The 13125-nt window shown below is 37.8% G+C and overlaps 1 protein-coding gene across 1 annotated transcript in view; it reads left to right on the top strand.

The window, feature by feature from the left end:
- WDR70 (WD repeat domain 70) overlaps positions 1-13125 on the top strand; it is a 181926-nt gene that overhangs the window by 108377 nt on the left and 60424 nt on the right. The window contains exon 11 of the mRNA XM_070743427.1: positions 11613-11712. Coding sequence (XP_070599528.1) covers positions 11613-11712 — 100 coding nt within the window. The remainder of the gene's footprint in view (positions 1-11612; positions 11713-13125) is intronic.

Below are 13125 nucleotides of genomic sequence, written 5' to 3'. Positions count from 1 at the left end.
CAAGAGGGCCACATGTGGCCCACCCAAGTTCAATTTTTGCTGGCAGAGGGTTGCAGGAGGCTGTTGCAGCTGGAAACAGCTGTCAAGATTCCAGGTAACATCTGAACTAAATCAGAGTCCAAGTCAAACTACGCCTCAAAGTTCCAATTTATTGCCAGAGCCATCCTGGTACCTACACTGGGAAACCTGAATCTGAGTTACCCACCCAGTTGAAAGTTCACATCCCTTGTCCCCCCACTCACAAACTTGTCACGTTGCCCACTCAGATGGTGCCAGCATGGCAAATCCTCCCGCCGCTTCCGCCCAGGTGGATGGGCATAGGATGTCCTCGAAAGAATGCATTGTAGCTCCATCTGTTCCCTCATGAAAATCACCCCTCCCAAGTTCCCATAAAAATCAGGCCTTCTATGGATGGTGTGGCAAGCCGTTAATTTATCACCAACTTTTGCACCGGCTTTACAACAGCGCTTGGGAACCCCGTTTTCACTGGCAGAGCACTCAGGCCGCCACGGGCGGTTCCCGACATGAGTGATGTTGAGCCGCCCGTGTCTACCCTGCCCACCCCCACTTGCGGTCAAACACAACCCTGGCGCGGCCCTCAATGAAATCGAGTTTGACGCCCCTGTTCTAAATCATATTTGTTACTGTTTGGACTGTATATGCCACATGAATAAATGAATTGCTTTGCCTTTTTTAAAAAAAAAAGAAAGAAAGAAATGTTTTCTTTAGACTTTTGCCTTGTATTATGCCTTTATAAACGTTTTGTGCAATTCAAAATAGAAATTCACCGGGTATTTTACTATGGTTATCAATCTTTCCTTCTGTTCATATGACAAATGAATGGTTTCATGCGAACCTTTGAAGAACATTTAGCTCCATCTGGAAATTTCTTGAATAAATATAAGATGAAAGACATCCAAATAGACAGCATTATTTTTTTTTTGCAAGCTCAAGATAAAGTTTCCATACCCATAAGTCTCCCATATTTTTTATTCCAGAGGTATGTGTGCCAGACCTCTGCTACAGAACCTGAAAAATCACATACAGCATGCCAGAAGCAAATATTAGCTATCTCTCTATACACATCTAGTCCTGCCAGTAATTCCTAAGTTCTAGCCTGAAGTGCTCCTCCCCTGTGTTGCTAAAAAAAGACAAAAATGAACAATTCTTCTATTTAAGTACTTAGATCTTCGATTTATATCTTTATTCAAATGGATCTAGCAGTAATTTTAAAAACTAAGAAGTTTTTAAAACTACATTAAATACATTGTTTATACAATACAATTTGTTCACCAAATCTGACAGATGAGATTTACCTCCATTAAGAGTGGAGGAAAAATATGCCAAGTTCTGGGTTTGCAAGAATCTCTCTAGGACACTGGTTCTCAACCTGGGGATCGGACCTCTTTGGGGGCCGAACGGCCGTTTCACAGGGGTCGCCTAAGACCCCTTTGAAAAGATAAATTTCCCATGGTGTTAGGAACGAAAGCTTCTATTCTGGTGCTTTGGGACATATTTTTTACAATCCGACCAATCAGGCGTTTACAGTGGGGGTGTCCCTCTGACCTTCCTGCCAATCAGCTTAAAGCTCTATTGGGAGAATTGGTGCTAGACTTATGGTTGGGGGTCACCACAACATGAGGAACTGTATTAAGGCGTCACGCCATTAGAAAGATTGAGAACCAATGATCCAGGAGCTACTTAAACTTCCTTGATTCCACTTGATTCAACTACAGCTTGAAAATATTGCTTTCCAGAGAATATATTCTATGAGTATCAGTGAGGCAAGAAAAGGCTGTCTCCAATTAGTGCTCAGCCTATTTGGGGTTATATAGAGTGCTGGTGAGACCACATTTGGAATAATGTGTTCAGTTCTGGAGACCTCACCTACAAAAAGATATTGACAAAATTGAACGGGTCCAAAGATGGGCTACAAGAATGGTGGAAGGTCTTAAGCATAAAACGTATCAGGAAAGACTTAATGAACTCAAACTGTATAGTCTGGAGGACAGAAGGAAAAGGGGGGGACATGATCACAACATTTAAATATGTGAAAGGGTTAAATAAGTTTCAGGAGGGAAGTGTTCTTAATAGGAAAGTGAATACAAGAACAAGGGGGCACAATCTGAAGTTAGTTGGGGGAAAGATCAAAAGCAACGTGAGAAAACATTATTTCACTGAAAGAGTAGTAGATCCTTGGAACAAACTTCCAGCAGACGTGGTTGGTAAATCCACAGTAACTGAATTTAAACATGCCTGGGATAAACATATATCCATTGTAAGATAAAATACAGGAAATAGTATAAGGGCAGACTAGATGGACCAGGAGGTCTTTTTCTGCCGTCAGTCTTCTATGTTTCTATGTTTCCTTCTAAGTGTGAGCCCCGGACGACTAATGTCTGGTGATGAACTCCTTGGCAAGTTGCCTCTGCTGGGGGAGCAAAATCTTGATGCCGTCCCTGCAAAAAAAGGCAGTGTTTTCTGCAACTCGAGAAATCTTTTGGCAGCCACAGTTGCACAGACAGACAGGATGCAAGATGTTGAAGTACTTTGTGTTTCCTCTGAGTCTATCCGGGGCAGGGTGTTTTTCTCCTTCACCTCGAGTCATAAGAGATGCGGGAATATTTAAAAGCCTCTTCTGTAATAAGTAGCTTATAGTAACGCAGTACCAGGTTGTTTGCCTTCACTAATTCAAGACAAGGGATATAACACAGTTCCATATCTATTCTTCCTGCCAAAAATAACCTGCTGGGTTCTTTTTAAATCTGTGAGATATAGATAGAGGTGTATGTGTATGAAACATATTTTTGCTGATAATGAAAAGGAAGGGAGGCTAGTATAGATCTATTTCAAGCTATTTTGCTCTCATCAGCTAGCCATACCCTTACTGGGACTTGAACCTGGGGAGTGTGCCTGTAAGATGAACTGTTTGAGCTGTTTATGGCTTTTTAAAGATGAACAGATCATAATTACAGTACATGTGGTCAGATTCATATATATATGAATCTGCGGAGAGGGGCGGCATACAAATCCAATAAATTATTATTATTATTATTATTATTATTATTATTATTATTATTATTATAATATATGTGCGTCACATGTTTTTGCCGAATTTGACAATTAAGTGAGATTAGGATAGATCTATTTTGGCCTTATTTTGGCCTCATCAGCTAGCCATACCCTCACTGGGATTTGAACTTGCAACCTTTGCCTTGTAAGGCAGAGAATTAACCTCTAGGATACAGTATTCAATCCCTTCAGCTCTGTACCAGGGAAGGGTTACATGTTTTTTGTGTCGAATAACCCTGGTGTATTGAAGGAACATCACAGCTCCTTTTTTGCCTCTCAGCCCAACTCAAGGCCATTTCCAAGGCAATTAATTTATTCATAGCTGACAAACTATATTCTGTATGTGTATGTCACATGTTTTTGCTGAATTTGAAAATTAAGGGAGACTAAGATAGATCTATTTCGGTCTTATTCTGGCCTCATCAGCTAGCCATATCCTCACTGGGACTTGAAAATATATATATATATATCCTAGTCTCCCTTAATTTTCAAATTCAGCAAAAAAAGCCGTGACATATATAATATACAGTGTTCCCTCAATTTTCCCAGGGGATGCGTTCCGAGCATAGTTCCCTCTAAGCTGAGCAGTGAGCAATCGCTCACTTAAAAATCATCATCAACTCAGAGTTTTCCAAACCTGCCCAGAAGCCGAGAGGGAAAGAGTGAGAGGGAAGGAGAGAGAGAGGAAGAGAGAGAAACAGATAGAAAAAAGAGAGGAAGGAAAAGAGAAAGAAAAAGAATGGGAGTAAGGAAGAGAGAAAGAAAATAAAAATCTAGTTTGAAACTAGCTCAACTATTTAAGTGTCATTTTGATATTGATAGAGTTGCCCTATTATGAGCTCACTGTTATAGACACTCAGTACAGTATTTTATTTTGAAATTCTCTGAGGCAAAACAGGGTTGTTTGTTTGTTTGTTTGTTTGTTTATTTATTTATTTAATTATTTCTGTGCCGCCCAGTTCCGAAGGGACTGCCGCTCAGACACTATACTTTTCCGCCCACCCCCCAAAAAAATTAGAGGGAACACTGGTACCGAGACCGCCCGCGAAAGTCGAATTTATGCGAAGTAGAGATGCGGAAGTAAATACACTATTTTTGGCTATGAACGTTATCACAAACCTTCCCTTAACACTTTAAACACCTAAATTACAATTTCCCATTCCCTTAGCAACCATTTAGATCATTACTCACCATGTTTATTTATTAAAGTTTATTAAAAAAATATTTATTAAAGTCAGATGAAAGTTTGGCGATGACATATGATGTCATCGGGCGGGAAAAACCGTGGTATAGGGAAAAAACCCGCAAAGTATTTTTTAATTAATATTTTTGAAAAAACGTGGTATAGACTTTTCGCGAAGTTTGAACCCGCGAAAATCGAGGGAACACTATATACAGTAGTCCCTCGCTATACCTTCACCTACTGCGGCTTCACTTAATTGCGGGTTTCTGAGGAAGTCGATCGGCAGATTTAAACAGCCCGCCAAACTCGATCGGGAGGTTTTTTTTTAAAAAAAAAATCTAAAATTGTAAATACTGTATTTAAATACTGTATCTAAAATAAATACTGTGTGGGAAGGGTTTATAAACACTTAAAACAATGTAAACTTACCAAACAATTACAATATAAATACTTAAATAAGTACTATCAGTCGATAAATTCCCCATCGCGGATTTCACCTATTGCGGCCAGGTCTGGAACATAACACCAGCGATAGGTGAGGGACTACTGTATACATACATACATACATACATATATATATATATCTACAAAAACAAATATATATAAATATATATATATGACGGTCTTGGTATATTTGGGTTTCTTCCCGTGTAGGATTTAGAAATTTCTGGCGACGTTTCGACGAGGTCCCACTCGTCATCTTCAGGCTGGTGTTTCTGTCCTTGTTCTAGGGCGAACAAGGACAGAAGCACCAGCCTGAAGATGACGAGTGGGACCTCGTCGAAACGTCGCCAGAAATTTCTAAATCCTACACGGGAAGAAACCCAAATATACCAAGACCGTCATACCTGTACCCTTGAAAATCTACGAATATATATATATTCGTATTCATTCATTAATTTGTGTCGAATGGGGCCAAAATAAGTCTGAAATAGATCTATCCTAGTCTCCCTTAATTTTCAAATTCAGCAAAAACATGTGACATATACTGTATATATATTATATACCAACTGTGGCTAGCCTTTAAATGTCTAATCCACCATAGCTAGTTTATATGACAAATGTGGCAACCCTGTTTGTTCCTTTCCCTAATAGTATTGAACTGACTGTAGGCCTCACAGCTTATGGGTTGTAATTTTAGTAGGATTGACCAAGTGTAATTGACAGACTGGATTTTATCATCAGTTTTATCGGTTATTTACTATTTTATCTTACAACTTTTGGTTGTATATTAACTGGATGTTTCTGTTTGTTTTATTCTATGGTCTATGACTATAATAAAATTGAATTGAATTGAAATTGAACGGCCACTAAATGAGCTGTTATAAGTTGAGGACTGCCTATAGTAGTGAAGAGGGGGGACCAAAGGGAAATTCTAGTTATAGGGCTGCTGCTTTTCTCTTTTTTATTTCACTAACACAAATCAAGGGAACGGGGAGACTTATAAACTGTATGATACCAAATTCCCCCCAGGGAATAAAAAGACAGACACTACCCCATATCTCATTTCCCTCCTCAGAGAATTTATTTGATTTCTTTTGCTTTTCATTCAGTGTCCTGTCAAAGCGATTAGTCTAGGCACCTCTTGTATTGTAGTCGTTTTTTAATAGGAAATATGAAATTTTTTGAATCCAGTGAACGCTTTAAAAAGTTTTGAAGCATTCTTCAGAAATGCCTGCTATGGAGGACATGCTTATACACAAAACAGCTTAATAAACAAATTATCACAGATAATCCCCACTCGGTCAAGGACCTCGGGATACTAATAACTAAAGATCTAAGTGCCAAAGCCCACTGCAACAACATCGCTAAGAAGGCCTCAAGAGTTGTTAATCTAATCCTACATAGTTTCTGCTCTGGAAATCTCACACTACTTACCAGAGCTTACAAAACTTTCGCTAGGCCCATCCTCGAATACAGCTCATCTGTTTGGAACCCATATCGCATCTCAGACATTAACACCCTTGAAAATGTCCAAAGATACTTCACAGGAAGAGCCCTTCATTCCTCCACTCGAAACAGAATACCCTACGAAACTAGACTTACAATCCTGGGTCTTGAAAGCTTAGAACTACGACGCCTTAAACATGATCTATGTATTGCCCACAAGATCATATGTTGCAATGTCCTGCCTGTCAAAGACTACTTCAGCTTCAACCACAACAACACAAGAGCACACAACAGATTCAAGCTTAACATTAACCGCTCCAAACTTGACTGTAAAAAATATGACTTTAGTAATCGGGTTGTTGAAGCGTGGAACTCATTACCGGACTCCGCAGTATCATCCCCTAACCCCCAACATTTTACCCTTAGACTATCCACGGTTGACCTCTCCAGATTCCTAAGAGGTCAGTAAGGGGCGTACATAAGCGCACTAGAGTGCCTTCCGTCCCCTGTCCTGTAGTCTCTCCTATATCTCGTATTTCTTCTCTACTATATCCTCTATAACCTTCATTGTGTATTATTGAGTATTGGACAAAATAAAAAATGAATGAATTAATTAATTAATTAATTAACTAATTAATTAATTAATTAATTAATTAATTTAAAAAAACCACCAATTTGCTAAAAGCTGAAGCAGTGGAGGCTGAGCTCCATAGGGGTACCTGGGCCAAGGAGACATGGCTGTGGCAGTCCCAACAGATCGACCCAGTCCTAATGGGTAAAGGAACTAGAAGAGCAGCCCCATTAGGATTGGAAGCTGCAATGATGACTCAAGTGCTTCCGGGGACATTAGGCCATTCTAATGTTATATGTTATAGGTCATAACCTAATGTTGGTTATGACCTATAAAGCCCTTCATGGCATCAGACCAGAATATCTCTGAGACCGCCTTCTGCCACATGAATCCCAGTGACCGATTAGGTCCCACAGAGTTGGCCTTCTCCGGGTCCCGTCAACTAAACAATGTCGGTTGTCAGGCCCCAGGGTAAGAGCCTTCTCTGTGGCGGCCCCGACCCTCTGGAACCAGCTCCCCCCAGAGATTAGAACTGCCCCTACCCTCCTTGCCTTTCGTAAACTCCTCAAAACCCACCTTTGTCATCAGGCATGGGGGAATTGAGATATCTCCCCCGGGCCTATATAATTTATGTAAGGTATGCTTGTAGGTATGTCTGTTTAAAAATGGGGTTTTCTTAACTATTTAAATTTTAAACTGTAAATTATTAGATTTGTCATGAATTGTTTTATTGTGTTGTGAGCCGCCTCGAGTCTACGGAAAGGGGCGGCATACAAATCAAATCAAAATAAATAAATGCATAAATAAATGCATAAATAAATGCATAAATAAATGCATAAATAAATGCATAAATAAATGCATAAATAAATAAATGCATAAATAAATAAATGCATAAATAAATAAATGCATAAATAAATAAATAAATGCATAAATAAATGCATAAATAAATAAATGCATAAATAAATGCATAAATAAATAAATGCATAAATAAATGCATAAATAAATAAATGCATAAATAAATGCATAAATAAATAAATGCATAAATAAATGCATAAATAAATAAATGCATAAATAAATGCATAAATAAACGCATAAATAAACAAATGAATGAATGAATGAATGAATGAATGAATGAATGAATGAATGAATGAATGAATGAATGCATAACAGCCTTTGAATGGAGGAAAACAAAGCCCCTGGAGCTCAGCTATTCCAGGGAATGGAGACACCAATCATTTTCACGAAGCTAGTTGCTTGCTGGACTACCCAAGAATTTCGGCCAGCTGAGTGTGGGGCCAATGATATGACCTTAAATGTGCCAAACTTTGTACTTAATTTATAATGCTGTGTATATATGTGTGTGGTCCCAGCTAGCTACAACTTGAGGGTATTTTTTTAAAAAATCTCAATAAAAATATTATTGAGAAAAGACCCCTGGCTTCAAAATATTCTCTGTATTGTGATTTTGGAGCATGAGGTTTCAGTTTCTTAATTGTTTTTGTCCCTCTTGGTTTTCTATTTTCTGAATAATTTTCCAAAATAATACACGGCAATTAGTTGCTAATCAAGACTGTTTGTTGAAGAGGAAAGTCAATAAGCTTTTGGTGTTTTTATAGTAGAAACTGCTGCAAAAGTACAGAAAATTACAAAGACTTAATTCAGATACCAATTTAATTATCAGGGTATATATAACATACATTTCTACAGTGATGTCACTACATTTCTGAAGAGAAATCAAGTAATTTTAGAGCTCTCCATCCTTCTGAGGTTAGTAAAATGAGGAGCCAGATGGTTGGGGGCAATATGTTGACATTGTTAACTGCCCAGAGAGTCCTGTACTATAAAATACTATAGAATAGTATATAAATCTAAGTGCCATTGCTATATAAGCTATAATAAAGTTGTACAGTTATAGTTACATATAAATGCTTGGTTGCAAAGCTAGAGGTATAACAAGCAGGAAGAGGGAGATTGTGATCCCCTTACATAGGGCACTGGTGAGACCACATTTGGAATACTGTGTTCAGTTCTGGAGACCTCACCTACAAAAAGATATTGACAAAATTGAACGGGTCCAAAGACGGGCTACAAGAATGGTGGAAGGTCTTAAGCATAAAATGTATCAGGAAAGACTTCATGAACTCAATCTGTATAGTCTGGAGGACAGAAGGAAAAGGGGGGACATGATCAAAACATTTAAATATGTTAAAGGGTTAAATAAGGTTCAGGAGGGAAGTGTTTTTAATAGGAAAGTGAACACAAGAACAAGGGGACACAATCTGAAGTTAGTTGGGGGAAAGGTCAGAAGCAACATGAGAAAATATTATTTTACTGAAAGAGTAGTAGATGCTTGGAACAAACTTCCAGCAGACGTGGTTGGTAAATCCACAGTAACTGAATTTAAACATGCCTGGGATAAACATATATCCATTGTAAGATAAAATAATGTACAGGAAATAGTATAAGGGCAGACTAGATGGACCATGAGGTCTTTTTCTGCCATCAGTCTTCTATGTTTCTATGTTTCTACATGTAGCCCTTGACTTATGATTACAATAGAGCTCAAAATTTCAGTGAGATTTGCTGCATTTTAGAATCTTTCTTGCCACAGTTGTAAAATGAATCACTGCAGTTGTTAGATCAATAGTACTTAGACTCAGCTGGCTTTTCGAGAAAGCTAAAATAGTGGTGCTTTGGGTGAATCAAGTCTAAGCTAAACATAGCAGTTACTATCCATCACCACTGATTGTATGAGATGAGTGCAAATGTAATGCAACTGATACCTTTCCTTTTCAGTTCTGTAGGCGTGGCTTGGTGGGTGTGGCATGGCTTGGTGGGCGTGGCAGGGGAAGGATACTGTAAAATCTCTATTCCCACCCCACTCTAGGGGAAGGTTACTGTAAAATCCCCATTTCTTCTGGATCAGCTGGGACCTGGGACGCAGAGAATAGATGGGAACGGGCCAGTAAGAGGTGGCATTTACCAGTTCTCCGAACTACTCAGAATTCCCGCTACCAGTTCTCCAGAATCCCACCTCCGAATCTTGACATCATTGGGAGAGATAGCAAGATAATCAGCTTTCTAAACCATTAGATACACAAGTGAGCAATTCCTAAGCTTACCTATTGGTACAAAAGTCTCGAGAAGATTTTCAAATTTAGAGAAGCAATTAAATCAGGCCATATAATAGGATTGCACTTGCAAATACTAGCCAAGTAACAAGATTAGTACTTGCCAACTAACATAATTTATACAGAGTGAGTGGTGAGAACTTAATATTTTCAAGTGTATTAGCATTTTTCATGCTCAACAAAAAAATAAAGGCAGGGCAATTGAATGACATCCAAATGCTTCGTTTTAATTAATGATGTTTATTATTTCATGCTGGCCAATTTGTATTATCACTTTCAGATAAAACAGCTTAACAATAAATCCAAATTTTTCACATAGGCTTCCTTTAAAAGAAAAAGAATATTTGTCATCACTGAGAATATTTTCCCAGAAAGCAGTTTTGGCTTCTTAACTTTCAAAAAAATAATTATTCTGGATAAAAAAAATTGCAGAATGGTGATTTTTGTAAGGCAAAGGTTTTTTTTATCTTTTTCTAGTAATTTTGTTTAGGCTGCTGGATTAGTGGGGTTTTTTTTCTTCTTCTATTTTATAATTATACTAGAGAAATAAGTTACATTCCCAGATTTGGCTCATAGTTGCTCGCTTATAGCCTATATGAGACATGTATATCTTTAAGACCTTCTACACTCCACTTTCTACCTGGGTTATCCAGAAAGGTTCAGCTAGACCAGACAAAACATAAACTTTATTATTTTTCAATTTTTTCTCCCCCCCCCCCCCCCCAAAATTCTTCAAAGTTTTAAGAAGCCTCTTTTGTAAATCCAATGTACCGTCTGAGCCAGTATACTGTACATACAAAACGGTGTGATAAATAAATCACAATGATCCTGAATTACAATTTGATTCTGCATTGATTTTGCATTCGTGGTAAATGTTCCGATTAAAAATATTTTTATATCTTACTCATACATATTTGCCTCTAACTCATTTAAACTCATCCATATAATAACTGCAGTGAGATTAGCCTATGCACAAATGTGGAACGATAATAACCTCCCAACAGATAATATGATTATAAAGAAACTTATGGATTGCGCTAAAATGTCCAGGCTCACTTTTGAACTACAAAATAAACAAGAGAAAGACTTTTACACAATTTGGGAAAATCTGTATGAATGGCTTGAAACCAGAAGAAATAACTAATAAACAAGTAAATAATATATGGATATAATTGATAACTATAAATAACACAATAAAATGTAAACAATTGATATATGGATTAGTTAAAGCAACAAGGAGATATATAGAGTTTGCTTTTTGTTTCATCAGGAATGCAAACAAAATGGAAATGATGTAAAATGTAACCATTTTCCTTTCTTTTTCTATTTTCTTTTTATTCTATCTTCTTTTCTCTCTTTTTTTCTCTCTGTCCATCTTTACATTTTTGCAATAGTCGTTTACTATTCTTTTTGAATTGTATTGTTTTTCTATTTGTGAATTTTAAAAAAAGGGAGAGAGATGTTTGTACATTACTATTGCATGGTTACATTATTTTAGTTTTGTACGCTAAAGCTAAATATTTGGAAGTGTTGCAAATCCTTAGCTTTCCCTATACAGTTAAGCTGTTAAATGTATATATAAAGTGATGAACAAGAATAGCTGAATGTCAGCTGTCTTGTTTTCTCTAATACCCGAGATTATGAAACTGCTTACTGGTTGTTTAATCCAAGAATGCAATAAAAAGCATTTGATGTTCTCCAAGAACCAGGTGCACTTTGTCTAAAATTAGCAAACCTTTGTAATATTCATTTGCTCCACACACAGGTTCATACCAAGTTTCACTGCAGACAAGCACACGCTCCAGGCACTGATACATCAAGTTTGACATTTTCCTATAGCGGTACCGTTCTTGCCAGTCGGGGAGGTAAGTGACCACATTGCCTTCTATATATAGGGCTAGATTCAAGTTGGCCAAACCTAGTGCTGAATTCATAGAGCAAAATTTGGTTCCCAACCTTGGGGATGGGGAAGAGAACAAAGGCATTTCTGCCCTGCTTTGAAGAAGCTTAAGCCTAGTCCACATTCCCCATTTGCCTAAGGGTGGTTGTATGACTAAACTATATGACTATAGGACTGAGTCAGGATATGAGTTTGTTAATCAAGCACATAGAAACATAGAAGTCTGAAGGCAGAAAAAGACCTCATGGTCCATCTAGTCTGCCCTTATACTATTTTCTGTATTTTATCTTAGGATGGATATATATTTATCCCAGGCATGTTTGAATTCAGTTACTGTGGATTTATCTACCACGTCTGCTGGAAGTTTGTTCCAAGGATCTACTACTCTTTCAGTAAAATAATATTTTCTCATGTTGCTTTTGATCTTTCCCCCAACTAACTTCAGATTGTGTCCCCTTGTTCTTGTGTTCACTGTCCTATTAAAAACACTTCCCTCCTGGACCTTATTTAACCCTTTAAATGTTTCGATCATGTCCCCCCTTTTCCTTCTGTCCTCCAGACTTTACAGATTGAGTTCATTAAGTCTTTCCTGATACATACATCATCTTTTTTTTGGAAAAAATAGTTTATTAAATTTCACATTTTAAAAAAGGGGGTGAAAAGGGAAGGGGGGTGAGGGTCAAAAGAAGTAAAGATGATAGGCAGGTGATTACATCATTGTAAAAGTAATTCTGAAATATATGGAAAATTATGAATGGTATAAGTAATTATCTTGCAAAATGAATTACATTTCATAGCAACAGATACAAAGTGTATTTACAACAGATATAAAGTATATGCATATAATATATACTAACTAGTAACTAACTAACTAGTAAGTAGACCACCATTATAATAGACCCTGAAAAGAAAAGAAAGAAATGGGGGAGTCGAAAAGGAAGTATAGAATAGAAAAAGACAAGTATAGAAAAAAAGAAAGAGGGTAAAGAGAATCTGCATGATCACAGACGTTTGTAGGATATGCGACATAATAGAAGCACATCAACTTTGTTACAACTTAAATGCTTAAAACAATGGGTGAGGGCAAGGAGCAGAGACAAGAGTCTAAGGTGAGCTGGGTCCATTACCAGGTGTGGCTCTGTGTCACTCACTTGCAGAATTAGATGTTATTAAGATAAGCAGGAGTTACCCTAAAGCAGGGGTGTCAAACTCATGTCGTCACGGCGGCGGCATGTGACTTATTGGGACTTCCCCTCCCCTTTGCTAAACCGGGTATGGGCGTGGCCAGCGTGTGACGCATCCGGATTGCAAGCTGGAAGTTTGACAGCCCTGCCCTAAAGCGATACTTCTTTACCCAAGTTTCAGCTCCTTCAGTCTT

The sequence above is a fragment of the Erythrolamprus reginae genome, chromosome 2 (genome assembly GCF_031021105.1).
Source record: "Erythrolamprus reginae isolate rEryReg1 chromosome 2, rEryReg1.hap1, whole genome shotgun sequence".
NCBI classification, from domain to species: Eukaryota; Metazoa; Chordata; class Lepidosauria; order Squamata; family Dipsadidae; genus Erythrolamprus; species Erythrolamprus reginae.
Note: the sequence above shows the minus strand (reverse complement) of the source record. Positions and strands in the feature narration are given on the sequence as shown.